At 39.2% G+C, this 21021-nt stretch overlaps 1 protein-coding gene across 1 annotated transcript in view; it reads left to right on the forward strand.

Annotated features, from left to right (window-relative positions):
- The window catches only part of LOC148649270 (uncharacterized), a 128362-nt gene that overhangs the window by 76369 nt on the left and 30972 nt on the right, over positions 1–21021 (forward strand). Inside the window, exons 52-60 of the mRNA XM_088605690.1 lie at positions 224–814; positions 1733–2323; positions 3247–3857; positions 7774–8353; positions 13896–14486; positions 15410–16000; positions 16916–17526; positions 18440–19019; positions 19935–20525. Of these exons, the coding sequence (XP_088461816.1) occupies positions 224–814; positions 1733–2323; positions 3247–3857; positions 7774–8353; positions 13896–14486; positions 15410–16000; positions 16916–17526; positions 18440–19019; positions 19935–20525 (5337 nt within the window). The remainder of the gene's footprint in view (positions 1–223; positions 815–1732; positions 2324–3246; positions 3858–7773; positions 8354–13895; positions 14487–15409; positions 16001–16915; positions 17527–18439; positions 19020–19934; positions 20526–21021) is intronic.

Here is a 21021-nt window from a genome sequence, read left to right on the forward strand (position 1 = left end):
GATATTGGACATTATGAACCTGTATTATTTTATACAATAATAATCAATTTAAATATAATTGCATAAAACAGCATTAGAAAACACTGCTAGTTTAAATATACTATCCTAATTGAATGGTACATTCAATTATATTTCATAATATTTCTTGTTACAAATATTATTCACTACCTTTTAAAATCGAGCACCTTTTCTCTTTTTTAAGATTCTTATTATTATCTTGTAGTTGAAACCGGGGGGAAACAAAGGGACATTGTGTTCCTCTTGGATGGTTCTGATGACTCCAGGAGCGGCTTCCCAGCAATGCGTGACTTTGTCCGTAGAGTAGTGGAAAACCTTGATGTGGAGGAAAACAGAGATTGCGTGGCTGTGATCCAGTACAGTAATGACGCAGCAGCTAACTTCTATCTGAATACATATTCTACAAAAGACGATGTCATGAATACCATAAGAGGCCTGAGACAGAAAGGAGGAAGACCCCTCAACACTGGGGCAGCTCTGCAGTTTGTGAAGGATAGTGTCTTTACACCATCCGCTGGTAGCAGACGTCTTGAAGGTGTTCCTCAGGTGTTAATCCTGTTGACGGGGGGAAGGTCCAGAGATGATGTGGGTGGATCTGCCTCGGCTCTGAAGGGCCTTGGGGTTGTTCCTCTGGGAATTGGAACCAGGAATGCTGACACCCGGGAACTGCAAACAATCTCCTACGATCCCAACTATGCTCTAACTGTCAGAGAGTTTTCTGACCTTCCAGACATCCAACAGCAACTTCTATCAACACTGACACAAATTTCTGGAGCGATCAGACCCACTGTCATAGGTAAACTAATACCTTCTTCAGTTATTTCTTTATTTGCTGCTTTTGGCATGGCAGATAATGGTCCAGATTTTAAGTAGAATCTGGGTGGCTTTCGTTCTTTTTGTTCATGTTGATTCCTAGAACCTTTTTCCGTTCACTGGAGAAAGTGGAACCATGAATATACCTTGCTCCAGATTTCTGCTATGTTCATGTGAACACATCTTATGTGGAATTCCTGTATCGGATGATTTTTCTCCCATTTCTTTCTTATTTATTCCTTTTCTTTTTTTTCCATCTGCTTCCTGGCTCTGATTGCATAGTTTATGGTTATCTGCCACTGTTGGTACATTGACAGTTTTACACGCTTTGCCTCTATGCAATGTCGCAGGCACTAGAGGCTGAATACGACTTCATGCTTTGTGATTCTTTCTCTATGCTGGTTTAACAGCATCTGAGTTTTCAGTTATGTTACAAATTGTGAAAATATGTCATGTCTTGTTTTTCATGATTTTCAAGATTATTTCTTTAAATCGTTTAAGCGACATTGAAAGTAGGTATTTTTAAGCATATTTCTCAAAACATATTTACATAAATGATTTCTTTCACTTTTCAGTTGTGCCTTTTTTCAAATGTTGTATGATTCTAGTAGGAAAAAGTTTGTATATTCAAACATTCAGTAATGATTCATGAGACGGGTTTTATTTTAGTTTCTTTTCTTGTGAAGTATTTTACTGAAACATTGAATTTGGATTCTTGTGATGGTCTTTGCTATGACGGTCAGTATTGTGCTAATTCTGTTCCACTAACATAGAGACTCTTGTATGAAAACCATTTACAATTCAACTACAGGAGAGTCGGTTTTCTTCTGAATTGAGCAAAATTGAAAAATGGGCCTTTTTTAAGATTTATTTTTGAAAAATGTTCCTTATTATCTTGTAGTTGAAACCGAGGGGAAACAAAGGGACATTGTGTTCCTCTTGGATGGTTCTGATGACTCCAGGAGCGGCTTCCCAGCAATGCGCGACTTTGTCCGTAGAGTAGTGGAAAACCTTGATGTGGAGGAAAGCAGAGATCGCGTGGCTGTGATCCAGTACAGTAATGACGCAGCAGCTAACTTCTATCTGAATACATATTCTACAAAAGACGATGTCATGAATACCATAAGAGGTCTGAGACAGAAAGGAGGAAGACCCCTCAACACTGGGGCAGCTCTGCGGTTTGTGAGGGATAGTGTCTTTACACCATCCGCCGGCAGCAGACGTCTTGAAGGTGTTCCTCAGGTGTTAATCCTGTTGACGGGGGGAAGGTCCAGAGATGATGTGGGTGGATCTGCCTCGGCTCTGAAGGGCCTTGGGGTTGTTCCTCTGGGAATTGGAACCAGGAATGCTGACACCCGGGAACTACAAACAATCTCCTACGATCCCAACTATGCTCTAACTGTCAGAGAGTTTTCTGACCTTCCAGACATCCAACAGCAACTTCTATCAACACTGACACAAATTTCTGTAGCGATCAGACCCACTGTCATAGGTAAACTTATACCTTCTTCAGTTATTTCTGTATGTGCTGCTTTTGGCATGGCAGATAATGGTCCAGATTTTAAGTGGAGTCTGGGTGGCTTTCGTTCTTTCTGTTCATGTTGATTCCTAGAACCTTTTTCCGTTCACTGGAGAAAGTGGAACCATGAATATACCTTGCTCCAGATTTCTGCTATGTTCATGTGAACACATCTTATGTGGAATTCCTGCATCGGATGATTTTTCTCCCATTTCTTTCTTATTTATTCCTTTGTTTTTTTTTCCATCTGCTTCCTGGCTCTGATTGCATAGTTTATGGTTATCTGCCACTGTTGGTACATTGACCGTTTTACATGCTTTGCCTCTATGCAATGTCGCAGGCACTAGAGGCTGAATACGACTTCATGCTTTGTGATTCTTTCTCTATGCTGGTTTAAGAGCGTCTGAGTTTTCAGTTATGTTACAAATTGTGAAAATACGTCATTTTTTGTTTTTCTTGATTTTTAAGATTATTTCTTTACATCATTTAAGCGACATTGAAAGTAGGTATTTTTAAGCATATTTCCCAAAACACACTTACTGTACATAAATGATTTCTTTCACTTTTCAGTTGTGCCTTTTTTCAAATGTTGTATGATTCTAGCATGGAAAAGTTTTTATATTCAAACATTCAGAAATGATTCATGAGACGGTTTTTACTTTAGTTTCTTTTCTTGTGAAGTATTTTACTGAAACATTGAATTTGGATTCTTGTGATGGTCTTTGCTATGACAGTCAGTATTGTGCTTATTCTGTTCCACTAACATAGAGACTCTTGTATGAAAACCATTTACAATTCAACCACAGGAGAGTCGGTTTTCTTCTGAATTGAGCAAAATTGAAAAATGGGCCTTTTTTAAGATTTATTTTTGAAAGATGTTCCTTATTATCTTGTAGTTGAAACTGAGGGGAAACAAAGGGACATTGTGTTCCTCTTGGATGGTTCTGATGACTCCAGGAGCGGCTTCCCAGCAATGCGCGACTTTGTCCGTAGAGTAGTGGAAAACCTTGATGTGGAGGAAAGCAGAGATCGCGTGGCTGTGATCCAGTACAGTAATGACGCAGCAGCTAACTTCTATCTGAATACATATTCTACAAAAGACGATGTCATGAATACCATAAGAGGTCTGAGACAGAAAGGAGGAAGACCCCTCAACACTGGGGCAGCTCTGCGGTTTGTGAGGGATAGTGTCTTTACACCATCCGCCGGTAGCAGACGTCTTGAAGGTGTTCCTCAGGTGTTAATCCTGTTGACGGGGGGAAGGTCCAGAGATGATGTGGGTGGATCTGCCTCGGCTCTGAAGGGCCTTGGGGTTGTTCCTCTGGGAATTGGAACCAGGAATGCTGACACCCGGGAACTACAAACAATCTCCTACGATCCCAACTATGCTCTAACTGTCAGAGAGTTTTCTGACCTTCCAGACATCCAACAGCAACTTCTATCAACACTGACACAAATTTCTGTAGCGATCAGACCCACTGTCATAGGTAAACTAATACCTTCTTCAGTTATTTCTGTATGTGCTGCTTTTGGCATGGCAGATAATGGTCCAGATTTTAAGTGGAATCTGGGTGGCTTTCGTTCTTTCTGTTCATGTTGATTCCTAGAACCTTTTTCCGTTCACTGGAGAAAGTGGAACCATGAATATACCTTGCTCCAGATTTCTGCTATGTTCATGTGAACACATCTTATGTGGAATTCCTGGATCGGATGATTTTTCTCCCATTTCTTTCTTATTCATTCCTTTGTTTTTTTTTCCATCTGCTCTCTGGCTCTGATTGCATGGTTTATGGTTATCTGCCACTGTTGATACATTGACAGTTTTACATGCGTTGCCTCTATGCAATGTCGCAGGCATTAGAGGCTTAATACGACTTCATGGTTTGTGATTCTTTCTCTATGCTGGTTTAAGAGCGTCTGAGTTTTCAGTTATGTTACAAATTGTGAAAATATGTCATTTTTTGTTTTTCTTGATTTTTAAGATTATTTCTTTACATCATTTAAGCGACGAAAGTAGGTCGTTTTAAGCATATTTCCCAAAACACACTTACATAAATGATTTATTTCACTTTTCAGTTGTGCCTTTTTTCAAATGTTGTATGATTCTGGCATGAAAAAGTTTTTATATTCAAACATTCAGTAATGATTCATGAGATGGTTTTTACTTTAGTTTCTTTTCTTGTGAAGTATTTTACTGAAACATTGAATTTGGATTCTTGTGATGGTCTTTGCTATGATCGTCAGTATTGTGCTTATTCTGTTCCACTAACATAGAGACTCTTGTATGAAAACCATTTACAATTCAACTACAGGAGAGTCGGTTTTCTTCTGAATTGAGCAAAATTGAAAAATGGGCCTTTTTTAAGATTTATTTTTGAAAGATGTTCCTTATTATTTTGTAGTTGAAACCGAGGGGAAACAAAGGGACATTGTGTTCCTCTTGGATGGCTCTGATGACTCCAGGAGCGGCTTCCCAGCAATGCGCGACTTTGTCCGTAGAGTAGTGGAAAACCTTGATGTGGAGGAAAGTAGAGATCGCGTGGCTGTGATCCAGTACAGTAATGACGCAGCAGCTAACTTCTATCTGAATACATATTCTACAAAAGACGATGTCATGAATACCATAAGAGGCCTGAGACAGAAAGGAGGAAGACCCCTCAACACTGGGGCAGCTCTGCAGTTTGTGAAGGATAGTGTCTTTACACCATCCGCTGGTAGCAGACGTCTTGAAGGTGTTCCTCAGATGTTAATCCTGTTGACGGGGGGAAGGTCCAGAGATGATGTGGGTGGATCTGCCTCGGCTCTGAAGGGCCTTGGGGTTGTTCCTCTGGGAATTGGAACCAGGAATGCTGACACCCGGGAACTGCAAACAATCTCCTACGATCCCAACTATGCTCTAACTGTCAGAGAGTTTTCTGACCTTCCAGACATCCAACAGCAACTTCTATCAACACTGACACAAATTTCTGGAGCGATCAGACCCACTGTCATAGGTAAACTAATACCTTCTTCAGTTATTTCTGTATGTGCTGCTTTTGGCATGGCAGATAATGGTCCAGATTTTAAGTGGAATCTGGGTGGCTTTCGTTCTTTCTGTTCATGTTGATTCCTAGAACCTTTTTCCGTTCACTGGAGAAAGTGGAACCATGAATATACCTTGCTCCAGATTTCTGCTATGTTCATGTGAACACGTCTTATGTGGAATTCCTGCATCGGATGATTTTTCTCCCATTTCTTTCTTATTCATTCCTTTGTTTTTTTTCCATCTGCTCTCTGGCTCTGATTGCATGGTTTATGGTTATCTGCCACTGTTGATACATTGACAGTTTTACATGCTTTGCCTCTGAGCAATGTCGCAGGCACTAGAGGCTGAATACGACTTCATGGTTTGTGATTCTTTCTCTATGCTGGTTTAACAGCGTCTGAGTTTTCAGTTATGTTACAAATTGTGAAAATATGTCATTTTTTGTTTTTCTTGATTTTTAAGATTATTTCTTTACATCATTTAATCCACGAAAGTAGGTCGTTTTAAGCATATTTCCCAAAACACACTTACATAAATGATTTATTTCACTTTTCAGTTGTGCCTTTTTTCAAATGTTGTATGATTCTGGCATGAAAAAGTTTTTATATTCAAACATTCAGTAATGATTCATGAGACGGTTTTTACTTTAGTTTCTTTTCTTGTGAAGTATTTTACTGAAACATTGAATTTGGATTCTTGTGATGGTCTTTGCTATGATCGTCAGTATTGTGCTTATTCTGTTCCACTAACATAGAGACTCTTGTATGAAAACCATTTACAATTCAACTACAGGAGAGTCGGTTTTCTTCTGAATTGAGCAAAATTGAAAAATGGGCCTTTTTTAAGATTTATTTTTGAAAGATGTTCCTTATTATCTTGTAGTTGAAACCGAGGGGAAACAAAGGGACATTGTGTTCCTCTTGGATGGTTCTGATGACTCCAGGAGCGGCTTCCCAGCAATGCGCGACTTTGTCCGTAGAGTAGTGGAAAACCTTGATGTGGAGGAAAGTAGAGATCGCGTGGCTGTGATCCAGTACAGTAATGACGCAGCAGCTAACTTCTATCTGAATACATATTCTACAAAAGACGATGTCATGAATACCATAAGAGGCCTGAGACAGAAAGGAGGAAGACCCCTCAACACTGGGGCAGCTCTGCAGTTTGTGAAGGATAGTGTCTTTACACCATCCGCTGGTAGCAGACGTCTTGAAGGTGTTCCTCAGATGTTAATCCTGTTGATGGGGGGAAGGTCCAGAGATGATGTGGGTGGATCTGCCTCGGCTCTGAAGGGCCTTGGGGTTGTTCCTCTGGGAATTGGAACCAGGAATGCTGACACCCGGGAACTGCAAACAATCTCCTACGATCCCAACTATGCTCTAACTGTCAGAGAGTTTTCTGACCTTCCAGACATCCAACAGCAACTTCTATCAACACTGACACAAATTTCTGGAGCGATCAGACCCACTGTCATAGGTAAACTAATACCTTCTTCAGTTATTTCTGTATGTGCTGCTTTTGGCATGGCAGATAATGGTCCAGATTTTAAGTGGAATCTGGGTGGCTTTCGTTCTTTCTGTTCATGTTGATTCCTAGAACCTTTTTCCGTTCACTGGAGAAAGTGGAACCATGAATATACCTTGCTCCAGATTTCTGCTATGTTCATGTGAACACGTCTTATGTGGAATTCCTGCATCGGATGATTTTTCTCCCATTTCTTTCTTATTCATTCCTTTGTTTTTTTTCCATCTTCTCTCTGGCTCTGATTGCATGGTTTATGGTTATCTGCCACTGTTGATACATTGACAGTTTTACATGCTTTGCCTCTGAGCAATGTCGCAGGCACTAGAGGCTGAATACGACTTCATGGTTTGTGATTCTTTCTCTATGCTGGTTTAACAGCGTCTGAGTTTTCAGTTATGTTACAAATTGTGAAAATATGTCATTTTTTGTTTTTCTTGATTTTTAAGATTATTTCTTTACATCATTTAAGCCACGAAAGTAGGTCGTTTTAAGCATATTTCCCAAAACACACTTACATAAATGATTTATTTCACTTTTCAGTTGTGCCTTTTTTCAAATGTTGTATGATTCTGGCATGAAAAAGTTTTTATATTCAAACATTCAGTAATGATTCATGAGACGGTTTTTACTTTAGTTTCTTTTCTTGTGAAGTATTTTACTGAAACATTGAATTTGGATTCTTGTGATGGTCTTTGCTATGATCGTCAGTATTGTGCTTATTCTGTTCCACTAACATAGAGACTCTTGTATGAAAACCATTTACAATTCAACTACAGGAGAGTCGGTTTTCTTCTGAATTGAGCAAAATTGAAAAATGGGCCTTTTTTAAGATTTATTTTTGAAAGATGTTCCTTATTATCTTGTAGTTGAAACCGAGGGGAAACAAAGGGACATTGTGTTCCTCTTGGATGGTTCTGATGACTCCAGGAGCGGCTTCCCAGCAATGCGCGACTTTGTCCGTAGAGTAGTGGAAAACCTTGATGTGGAGGAAAGTAGAGATCGCGTGGCTGTGATCCAGTACAGTAATGACGCAGCAGCTAACTTCTATCTGAATACATATTCTACAAAAGACGATGTCATGAATACCATAAGAGGCCTGAGACAGAAAGGAGGAAGACCCCTCAACACTGGGGCAGCTCTGCAGTTTGTGAAGGATAGTGTCTTTACACCATCCGCTGGTAGCAGACGTCTTGAAGGTGTTCCTCAGATGTTAATCCTGTTGACGGGGGGAAGGTCCAGAGATGATGTGGGTGGATCTGCCTCGGCTCTGAAGGGCCTTGGGGTTGTTCCTCTGGGAATTGGAACCAGGAATGCTGACACCCGGGAACTGCAAACAATCTCCTACGATCCCAACTATGCTCTAACTGTCAGAGAGTTTTCTGACCTTCCAGACATCCAACAGCAACTTCTATCAACACTGACACAAATTTCTGTAGCGATCAGACCCACTGTCATAGGTAAACTAATACCTTCTTCAGTTATTTCTGTATGTGCTGCTTTTGGCATGGCAGATAATGGTCCAGATTTTAAGTGGAATCTGGGTGGCTTTCGTTCTTTCTGTTCATGTTGATTCCTAGAACCTTTTTCCGTTCACTGGAGAAAGTGGAACCATGAATATACCTTGCTCCAGATTTCTGCTATGTTCATGTGAACACGTCTTATGTGGAATTCCTGCATCGGATGATTTTTCTCCCATTTCTTTCTTATTTATTCCTTTGTTTTTTTTTCCATCTGCTTCCTGGCTCTGATTGCATAGTTTATGGTTATCTGCCACTGTTGGTACAGATGCAGCCATTCAAAATGCGCGGTAAAAACCCGCGGTACTGTAACCTACCCACAAGCCACCGCGGGGCACCGGAGGGTACCGCAGGGCAAGTGATTGGCTGGCCAAAATGACCGACAGGGGCACTCGTGGTGCATTGGTTGGTAGTGCAAAGATTTAATCATTTAATGTCTTTACTGTGCACATTTTAATCCGCTTAGTTTTGAATATTTACATGGATTTTACCACTAAAGGGAAATTTTAGTAGCTGAGCATAAAAAGAAGAGGAGCATAACGCATCTGAAGGTCATAAACGATATTAATTTAGGAACATAAACATTATTGTATGTATGTAAACTGTACTGTGTATGGCTGGTCTTGGTAGTTTAAAGAAAAAATACACAACAGTCTTCCATTTCTCCCTAAACATTTTAAGCATGAAAGTTTTATGAAACGGTACCCAAATATGCGATTGCTGTATAGAATGAATTTTAATTTAAAAAAATTATTTAACACGAACATTAAGCTGTTTACATCTTCCGCCTGAGAACAGTCACCCGTTGCTACCCAACGCAGAATGGTGATTGGCTGACACCATCTGACACCTCTCTGATTGGAGAAAAAAGACGTGCTGGTTTGCTATACATACTGTACCAGGAAGAGGATTTCTTTCTATTCAAAACGTGTATTTTAAAAGTTTAAGAAGTTAAAACCTTACAGCGTACACAGATTTCTAAACTGATCAGGATCGTTATCTTTGTCTTATGCATAATAATGTTCACTGCTCTGTCCAGCAAATTAATAATAAACTTTATTTTATATAGCTTTTTAAATGAATAAGTAATTAGATTGCTCATAAACCTAATCACTTGCTTTTTCTTTTTATTTAGGCTCAGATTTCAACTATAGATCGTATTATTAATAACCATAATAACAACCAACCAACAAAAACAACCATATAAACATAATACCAACCAAAAACATAGATAACAACCACAATACAAAATCAAATAATCAAACCATTTTACTCTCGCAAAGTCCTCCAATTATCATAATCCCGCCCCTTATGCAAAACCTTCCTCCCATCCCAGTTTATCCTGTTTATCATAAACAAAATCCACCTCAATTTTCAACATAAAGCATTACACAAAATCAATACCTCAACACTCCATACTCAACAACGATAATTCACAAACAGCCAGAACATGTAACTCCACATTCCCAAACAGACCTAATTTCCATAGCCCCGCCCCTTATGCAAAACCAACATCCCTCCCCTGTTCTCTCTCTCCCCTGGCGGTTGTAATTGTTTTTATTTTCAAATAAATTTTAGCAAAGTCATGTATTTTAAAAATCCTACGATTTTTATATTTATGTCTTTATTTAGTGGTTTCATTAGTGACAAAGGCTAAACTTTCTTGGAAAAATGTCTTTTATGTAAACCATGTTTGCTATTAATTCATTCAGGGCTAAAATATGTTCATTGTCTTCTAATGAAAGAAGGGTTCCTTTCGCCGTAGTCGGGAGCCTAGCCTTTAACTAGTAAGTACTGTATTTACTGGGTTTTTGAGGGGGGGGGGGTGTCTTTCGCTGGAAATCTCGCCTCCTACTTTGAAAATACCCGTGAAACCGGTTCAATTCGTCACAGCCAGCACTCCTGCAGAGAGGGGGGTTGTACTTGCAGTGTATACAGTACACGCGTTATGCTCTTCGTTAATGTCTGTGAAGTTTTATTTAATCTCTGAGCCATACTGATTCTTCTGGAAGCCAGTTTCCGCCAGGGAGTAAAAAAAAAAACACACTATGGTATTCTCTCCAATGCAGTGCAGTTAAAAACATACCTCTGATGCTGCTCCTAAATGAATATCGTTTATGACCATCAGAAGCTTTATGCTCCTTTTCTTTTTTCCAGTGGATTGAACAGGGAGAGGCATTTCATGATGTACTTTTCACTGATGAAACAACAGTGGCTCTGGAACAGTATTCAACCAAGTCGTTTTATAAAAAGGGGAGATATGTACACGTTACTGAAGCTATAAGTTTAGCCTTTGTCACTAATGTAACCACTAAATAAAGACATATAGAAATCCCTACGTTACAGACTGTATATGGCTGGTATTGGTAGTTTAAAGAAAAAATACACACCAGTATTCCACTTTCTCCCTAAACATTTTAAGCATCAGAGTCTTACATGTGGTTATTTCGAAAACGTTTGTACGTGCTCCTTCTGACCATGTTACTGTTTACTGTTACTGACCATATTAAGTTTAAGTGCCTGTGGGCACTTTTCCTGTCCGTGGGGGGTGGACCGTCTTTCATTAGAAGGTTAGTCTGCTCTACTCTGAGAATGTAGAGGGGGTGGAAAGTGCTCGCGGTCATTTAATTAGTATTAAAATCTTAGTTATCTTTCTAGTTCACAGGTTTGCATGCATAATTTAATTTTGAAAGCCACTGAGACATCAGGTACTACTGTTGTATTTATGAAAAAGAAAACAAAAAACATACTAACAACTGTGCCATCCTACTCCTTAGTTAATACATTTTATTATTCATAAACAGTTAACATTGTTAGCAAAATATTTTGAATTATATTTAACCCTATTTTTTCTTTAGTTTTGTATTTAACTTATTATATGATAGTCAGACTTAATGTATATTAATGTATATTTGAACAATGAAAATATATTTTTACAAGATTTTACATTAAGCACTTAAAATTAATATGGTTAATAATAGTAAACTGTAACATGCTGTAACAAGATCGGTTAAACTGCGAAGAAAATCCTTTCAGAGAAAATGTTTCAGGTGTGAAGAACATAGATCTCCAATGCAATTTCAACCAAACCTGTTCCCACACACCCTGCCCCCACTACCATTAGAATATACACAAACATTTTAGCGTTTCATTCTGAGCAGAAGACCCTCACACCTGAAGAGTGCTGGCTGTGACGAATTAAACCGGTTTTACAGGTTTCAATCACAGACCATGTGACATGGGACTCAGTAAAGTAACACACAGCGCCACTGGATTTGATAATACCTAACCAAAATCCGCAATATGGAAACAGAACCTGTGTTATTGTTGATAGATGATGTACTCGTAACATTTTTTCAAGACGAACTACAACATTTAAAAAATGACTTGTATGTACTTGATATCTCTAATCAATCCACGGGTTCCAGCACAAAACGAAACTAAAATGCATACCGTTTCGCGCTTCTTATTAGTTGCTCAAAAGTAATTTGACCGTATGAAATGCATAATATAAACCTAGAAACATATACGTGAGCAGTACTTAAGCACTGTAGTATCGGTGTTAAGACATACCTCTCAAATACTGTAAATCAAGTTAAAAATATCTCAAGACCGATTCTGGTCGTAATGAAACCATGTTTCGTGTATGTTTTCTTTTTCATCTTGAAATAACTCATTTCTAAATACCTTTTTCACTGTTAACATCTTGTAGCAACTTTGCGACAAAATATACACTCTGACAGTTCATCCTGCTACCAACATTAAATAAAACAAATCTTAAGATTTCTATATTTATGTCTTTATTTAGTGGTTTCATTCGAAGCTTACAATGTTTAGGGAGAAATGGAATACTGGTGTGTATTTTTTTCTTTAAAGTACCGAGTCCAGCCATATACTGTATGTTTATGTTAAGATTTCCCTTCAGTGGTAAAATTAGATATGAATATTCAATACTTAAACGGGCACAGTTAAGACATTAAATATACATATACATATTGTATACAGTACAGTTTGCATACGGTAATATGTTTATGTTACGCGATTAAAAAATAAATAAATAAAACTGAAAGGTCCAGCACCAGCTGGATTCAAACACACAACCTGCCAGTTGGTAGTCACGCACCTAGACCAGTAGGCTACAAGACAGCTCGCATAAACAGGCAGGCGAAACAGCCCTACACAGCCCTGCCGCAGTACACGGATATAATCATACCGTTATTAAATTCTTGAGATACGCGATTCCATATTATATTCCCTTTTAATCAAATTCTAAAAGTATGCTTGTTGACTCCGGTATCACGTTAGTTAAAGACTTCGAAGCTTACAATGTTTAGGGAGAAATGGAATACTGGTGTGTATTTTTTTCTTTTCATGATAGGTGTCGCATTTTAAATCATTTTCGTAGTTATGAAACGCCCTGTTAAAAGCAAGGAAGTTTTTATGCCCGTTGAAGTAAAACAAAATGCCTGACAAAGTATGGCTTGGACAGATTCCAAGTGCTTGTACAAATGTGCTAAAGAAATTATACTTTGAGTATACAGCTTGTCCAAAGTCATCCATTATTAATACTTTTAGTAATATCTTCAGTAAAGGCTTTGATGCATAAATATTTCTGATAAAGGTAGGTTGTGTACTTTTGTCCAACTGAGCAATCTTGCTTTCATAAAATATACCAACATTTTAATGACTGATGATTAACATGCTGTAATACACAGTTCAAAATTAAAGGCTCAAATGCTGTACATGAGAGGTTAAGCTCCCCCTGGCGGTTTTACAAGGCGACGCCGGATAGTTAGTCACGTGACACACGTGAACCGCGTGATACCCCGGTGGGCGTGTCGCGGTATGCCGCGAAATACCTCACCCATTTTGAATGGCTGCATCTGTACATTGACAGTTTTACACGCTTTGCCTCTATGCAATGTCGCAGGCACTAGAGGCTGAATACGACTTCATGCTTTGTGATTCTTTCTCTATGCTGGTTTAACAGCGTCTGAGTTTTCAGTTATGTTACAAATTGTGAAAATATGTCATTTTTTGTTTTTCTTGATTTTTAAGATTATTTCTTTACATCATTTAAGCGACATTGAAAGTAGGTATTTTTAAGCATATTTCCCAAAACACACTGTACATAAATGATTTCTTTCACTTTTCAGTTGTGCCTTTTTTCAAATGTTGTATGATTCTAGCATGGAAAAGTTTTTATATTCAAACATTCAGAAATGATTCATGAGACGGTTTTTACTTTAGTTTCTTTTCTTGTGAAGTATTTTACTGAAACATTGAATTTGGATTCTTGTGATGGTCTTTGCTATGATCGTCAGTATTGTGCTTATTCTGTTCCACTAACATAGAGACTCTTGTATGAAAACCATTTACAATTCAACTACAGGAGAGTCGGTTTTCTTCTGAATTGAGCAAAATTGAAAAATGGGCCTTTTTTAAGATTTATTTTTGAAAGATGTTCCTTATTATCTTGTAGTTGAAACCGAGGGGAAACAAAGGGACATTGTGTTCCTCTTGGATGGTTCTGATGACTCCAGGAGCGGATTCCCAGCAATGCGCGACTTTGTCCGTAGAGTAGTGGAAAACCTTGATGTGGAGGAAAGTAGAGATCGCGTGGCTGTGATCCAGTACAGTAATGACGCAGCAGCTAACTTCTATCTGAATACATATTCTACAAAAGACGATGTCATGAATACCATAAGAGGCCTGAGACAGAAAGGAGGAAGACCCCTCAACACTGGGGCAGCTCTGCAGTTTGTGAGGGATAGTGTCTTTACACCATCCGCCGGTAGCAGACGTCTTGAAGGTGTTCCTCAGATGTTAATCCTGTTGACGGGGGGAAGGTCCAGAGATGATGTGGGTGGATCTGCCTCGGCTCTGAAGGGCCTTGGGGTTGTTCCTCTGGGAATTGGAACCAGGAATGCTGACACCCGGGAACTACAAACAATCTCCTACGATCCCAACTATGCTCTAACTGTCAGAGAGTTTTCTGACCTTCCAGACATCCAACAGCAACTTCTATCAACACTGACACAAATTTCTGGAGCGATCAGACCCACTGTCATAGGTAAACTAATACCTTCTTCAGTTATTTCTGTATGTGCTGCTTTTGGCATGGCAGATAATGGTCCAGATTTTAAGTGGAATCTGGGTGGCTTTCGTTCTTTCTGTTCATGTTGATTCCTAGAACCTTTTTCCGTTCACTGGAGAAAGTGGAACCATGAATATACCTTGCTCCAGATTTCTGCTATGTTCATGTGAACACATCTTATGTGGAATTCCTGCATCGGATGATTTTTCTCCCATTTCTTTCTTATTTATTCCTTTGTTTTTTTTTCCATCTGCTTCCTGGCTCTGATTGCATAGTTTATGGTTATCTGCCACTGTTGGTACATTGACAGTTTTACATGCTTTGCCTCTATGCAATGTCGCAGGCACTAGAGGCTGAATACGACTTCATGCTTTGTGATTCTTTCTCTATGCTGGTTTAAGAGCGTCTGAGTTTTCAGTTATGTTACAAATTGTGAAAATACGTCATTTTTTGTTTTTCTTGATTTTTAAGATTATTTCTTTACATCATTTAAGCGACATTGAAAGTAGGTATTTTTAAGCATATTTCCCAAAACACACTTACTGTACATAAATGATTTCTTTCACTTTTCAGTTGTGCCTTTTTTCAAATGTTGTATGATTCTAGCATGGAAAAGTTTTTATATTCAAACATTCAGAAATGATTCATGAGACGGTTTTTACTTTAGTTTCTTTTCTTGTGAAGTATTTTACTGAAACATTGAATTTGGATTCTTGTGATGGTCTTTGCTATGACAGTCAGTATTGTGCTTATTCTGTTCCACTAACATAGAGACTCTTGTATGAAAACCATTTACAATTCAACCACAGGAGAGTCGGTTTTCTTCTGAATTGAGCAAAATTGAAAAATGGGCCTTTTTTAAGATTTATTTTTGAAAGATGTTCCTTATTATCTTGTAGTTGAAACTGAGGGGAAACAAAGGGACATTGTGTTCCTCTTGGATGGTTCTGATGACTCCAGGAGCGGCTTCCCAGCAATGCGCGACTTTGTCCGTAGAGTAGTGGAAAACCTTGATGTGGAGGAAAGTAGAGATCGCGTGGCTGTGATCCAGTACAGTAATGACGCAGCAGCTAACTTCTATCTGAATACATATTCTACAAAGGATGATGTCATGAATACCATAAGAGGCCTCAGACAGAAAGGAGGAAGACCCCTCAACACTGGGGCAGCTCTGCGGTTTGTGAGGGATAGTGTCTTTACACCATCCGCCGGTAGCAGACGTCTTGAAGGTGTTCCTCAGGTGTTAATCCTGTTGACGGGGGGAAGGTCCAGAGATGATGTGGGTGGATCTGCCTCGGCTCTGAAGGGCCTTGGGGTTGTTCCTCTGGGAATTGGAACCAGGAATGCTGACACCCGGGAACTACAAACAATCTCCTACGATCCCAACTATGCTCTAACTGTCAGAGAGTTTTCTGACCTTCCAGACATCCAACAGCAACTTCTATCAACACTGACACAAATTTCTGTAGCGATCAGACCCACTGTCATAGGTAAACTAATACCTTCTTCAGTTATTTCTGTATGTGCTGCTTTTGGCATGGCAGATAATGGTCCAGATTTTAAGTGGAATCTGGGTGGCTTTCGTTCTTTCTGTTCATGTTGATTCCTAGAACCTTTTTCCGTTCACTGGAGAAAGTGGAACCATGAATATACCTTGCTCCAGATTTCTGCTATGTTCATGTGAACACATCTTATGTGGAATTCCTGGATCGGATGATTTTTCTCCCATTTCTTTCTTATTCATTCCTTTGTTTTTTTTTCCATCTGCTCTCTGGCTCTGATTGCATGGTTTATGGTTATCTGCCACTGTTGATACATTGACAGTTTTACATGCGTTGCCTCTATGCAATGTCGCAGGCATTAGAGGCTTAATACGACTTCATGGTTTGTGATTCTTTCTCTATGCTGGTTTAAGAGCGTCTGAGTTTTCAGTTATGTTACAAATTGTGAAAATATGTCATTTTTTGCTTTTCTTGATTTTTAAGATTATTTCTTTACATCATTTAAGCGACGAAAGTAGGTCGTTTTAAGCATATTTCCCAAAACACACTTACATAAATGATTTATTTCACTTTTCAGTTGTGCCTTTTTTCAAATGTTGTATGATTCTGGCATGAAAAAGTTTTTATATTCAAACATTCAGTAATGATTCATGAGATGGTTTTTACTTTAGTTTCTTTTCTTGTGAAGTATTTTACTGAAACATTGAATTTGGATTCTTGTGATGGTCTTTGCTATGATCGTCAGTATTGTGCTTATTCTGTTCCACTAACATAGAGACTCTTGTATGAAAACCATTTACAATTCAACTACAGGAGAGTCGGTTTTCTTCTGAATTGAGCAAAATTGAAAAATGGGCCTTTTTTAAGATTTATTTTTGAAAGATGTTCCTTATTATCTTGTAGTTGAAACCGAGGGGAAACAAAGGGACATTGTGTTCCTCTTGGATGGTTCTGATGACTCCAGGAGCGGCTTCCCAGCAATGCGCGACTTTGTCCGTAGAGTAGTGGAAAACCTTGATGTGGAGGAAAGTAGAGATCGCGTGGCTGTGATCCAGTACAGTAATGACGCAGCAGCTAACTTCTATCTGAATACATATTCTACAAAAGACGATGTCATGAATACCATAAGAGGCCTGAGACAGAAAGGAGGAAGACCCCTCAACACTGGGGCAGCTCTGCAGTTTGTGAAGGATAGTGTCTTTACACCATCCGCTGGTAGCAGACGTCTTGAAGGTGTTCCTCAGATGTTAATCCTGTTGACGGGGGGAAGGTCCAGAGATGATGTGGGTGGATCTGCCTCGGCTCTGAAGGGCCTTGGGGTTGTTCCTCTGGGAATTGGAACCAGGAATGCTGACACCCGGGAACTGCAAACAATCTCCTACGATCCCAAATATGCTCTAACTGTCAGAGAGTTTTCTGACCTTCCAGACATCCAACAGCAACTTCTATCAACACTGACACAAATTTCTGGAGCGATCAGACCCACTGTCATAGGTAAACTAATACCTTCTTCAGTTATTTCTGTATGTGCTGCTTTTGGCATGGCAGATAATGGTCCAGATTTTAAGTGGAATCTGGGTGGCTTTCGTTCTTTCTGTTCATGTTGATTCCTAGAACCTTTTTCCGTTCACTGGAGAAAGTGGAACCATGAATATACCTTGCTCCAGATTTCTGCTATGTTCATGTGAACACGTCTTATGTGGAATTCCTGCATCGGATGATTTTTCTCCCATTTCTTTCTTATTCATTCCTTTGTTTTTTTTCCATCTGCTCTCTGGCTCTGATTGCATGGTTTATGGTTATCTGCCACTGTTGATACATTGACAGTTTTACATGCTTTGCCTCTGAGCAATGTCGCAGGCACTAGAGGCTGAATACGACTTCATGGTTTGTGATTCTTTCTCTATGCTGGTTTAACAGCGTCTGAGTTTTCAGTTATGTTACAAATTGTGAAAATATGTCATTTTTTGTTTTTCTTGATTTTTAAGATTATTTCTTTACATCATTTAAGCGACATTGAAAGTAGGTATTTTTAAGCATATTTCCCAAAACACACTTACTGTACATAAATGATTTCTTTCACTTTTCAGTTGTGCCTTTTTTCAAATGTTGTATGATTCTAGCATGGAAAAGTTTTTATATTCAAACATTCAGAAATGATTCATGAGACGGTTTTTACTTTAGTTTCTTTTCTTGTGAAGTATTTTACTGAAACATTGAATTTGGATTCTTGTGATGGTCTTTGCTATGACAGTCAGTATTGTGCTTATTCTGTTCCACTAACATAGAGACTCTTGTATGAAAACCATTTACAATTCAACCACAGGAGAGTCGGTTTTCTTCTGAATTGAGCAAAATTGAAAAATGGGCCTTTTTTAAGATTTATTTTTGAAAGATGTTCCTTATTATCTTGTAGTTGAAACTGAGGGGAAACAAAGGGACATTGTGTTCCTCTTGGATGGTTCTGATGACTCCAGGAGCGGCTTCCCAGCAATGCGCGACTTTGTCCGTAGAGTAGTGGAAAACCTTGATGTGGAGGAAAGTAGAGATCGCGTGGCTGTGATCCAGTACAGTAATGACGCAGCAGCTAACTTCTATCTGAATACATATTCTACAAAGGATGATGTCATGAATACCATAAGAGGCCTCAGACAGAAAGGAGGAAGACCCCTCAACACTGGGGCAGCTCTGCGGTTTGTGAGGGATAGTGTCTTTACACCATCCGCCGGTAGCAGACGTCTTGAAGGTGTTCCTCAGGTGTTAATCCTGTTGACGGGGGGAAGGTCCAGAGATGATGTGGGTGGATCTGCCTCGGCTCTGAAGGGCCTTGGGGTTGTTCCTCTGGGAATTGGAACCAGGAATGCTGACACCCGGGAACTACAAACAATCTCCTACGATCCCAACTATGCTCTAACTGTCAGAGAGTTTTCTGACCTTCCAGACATCCAACAGCAACTTCTATCAACACTGACACAAATTTCTGTAGCGATCAGACCCACTGTCATAGGTAAACTAATACCTTCTTCAGTTATTTCTGTATGTGCTGCTTTTGGCATGGCAGATAATGGTCCAGATTTTAAGTGGAATCTGGGTGGCTTTCGTTCTTTCTGTTCATGTTGATTCCTAGAACCTTTTTCCGTTCACTGGAGAAAGTGGAACCATGAATATACCTTGCTCCAGATTTCTGCTATGTTCATGTGAACACATCTTATGTGGAATTCCTGGATCGGATGATTTTTCTCCCATTTCTTTCTTATTCATTCCTTTGTTTTTTTTTCCATCTGCTCTCTGGCTCTGATTGCATGGTTTATGGTTATCTGCCACTGTTGATACATTGACAGTTTTACATGCGTTGCCTCTATGCAATGTCGCAGGCATTAGAGGCTTAATACGACTTCATGGTTTGTGATTCTTTCTCTATGCTGGTTTAAGAGCGTCTGAGTTTTCAGTTATGTTACAAATTGTGAAAATATGTCATTTTTTGCTTTTCTTGATTTTTAAGATTATTTCTTTACATCATTTAAGCGACGAAAGTAGGTCGTTTTAAGCATATTTCCCAAAACACACTTACATAAATGATTTATTTCACTTTTCAGTTGTGCCTTTTTTCAAATGTTGTATGATTCTGGCATGAAAAAGTTTTTATATTCAAACATTCAGTAATGATTCATGAGATGGTTTTTACTTTAGTTTCTTTTCTTGTGAAGTATTTTACTGAAACATTGAATTTGGATTCTTGTGATGGTCTTTGCTATGATCGTCAGTATTGTGCTTATTCTGTTCCACTAACATAGAGACTCTTGTATGAAAACCATTTACAATTCAACTACAGGAGAGTCGGTTTTCTTCTGAATTGAGCAAAATTGAAAAATGGGCCTTTTTTAAGATTTATTTTTGAAAGATGTTCCTTATTATCTTGTAGTTGAAACCGAGGGGAAACAAAGGGACATTGTGTTCCTCTTGGATGGTTCTGATGACTCCAGGAGCGGCTTCCCAGCAATGCGCGACTTTGTCCGTAGAGTAGTGGAAAACCTTGATGTGGAGGAAAGTAGAGATCGCGTGGCTGTGATCCAGTACAGTAATGACGCAGCAGCTAACTTCTATCTGAATACATATTCTACAAAAGACGATGTCATGAATACCATAAGAGGCCTGAGACAGAAAGGAGGAAGACCCCTCAACACTGGGGCAGCTCTGCAGTTTGTGAAGGATAGTGTCTTTACACCATCCGCTGGTAGCAGACGTCTTGAAGGTGTTCCTCAGATGTTAATCCTGTTGACGGGGGGAAGGTCCAGAGATGATGTGGGTGGATCTGCCTCGGCTCTGAAGGGCCTTGGGGTTGTTCCTCTGGGAATTGGAACCAGGAATGCTGACACCCGGGAACTGCAAACAATCTCCTACGATCCCAAATATGCTCTAACTGTCAGAGAGTTTTCTGACCTTCCAGACATCCAACAGCAACTTCTATCAACACTGACACAAATTTCTGGAGCGATCAGACCCACTGTCATAGGTAAACTAATACCTTCTTCAGTTATTTCTGTATGTGCTGCTTTTGGCATGGCAGATAATGGTCCAGATTTTAAGTGGAATCTGGGTGGCTTTCGTTCTTTCTGTTCATGTTGATTCCTAGAACCTTTTTCCGTTCACTGGAGAAAGTGGAACCATGAATATACCTTGCTCCAGATTTCTGCTATGTTCATGTGAACACGTCTTATGTGGAATTCCTGCATCGGATGATTTTTCTCCCATTTCTTTCTTATTCATTCCTTTGTTTTTTTTCCATCTGCTCTCTGGCTCTGATTGCATGGTTTATGGTTATCTGCCACTGTTGATACATTGACAGTTTTACATGCTTTGCCTCTGAGCAATGTCGCAGGCACTAGAGGCTGAATACGACTTCATGGTTTGTGATTCTTTCTCTATGCTGGTTTAACAGCGTCTGAGTTTTCAGTTATGTTACAAATTGTGAAAATATGTCATTTTTTGTTTTTCTTGATTTTTAAGAT

This window comes from Lepisosteus platostomus, chromosome 14 (assembly GCF_059453375.1).
Source record: "Lepisosteus platostomus isolate fLepPlt1 chromosome 14, fLepPlt1.hap1, whole genome shotgun sequence".
Taxonomy (NCBI): Eukaryota; Metazoa; Chordata; class Actinopteri; order Semionotiformes; family Lepisosteidae; genus Lepisosteus; species Lepisosteus platostomus.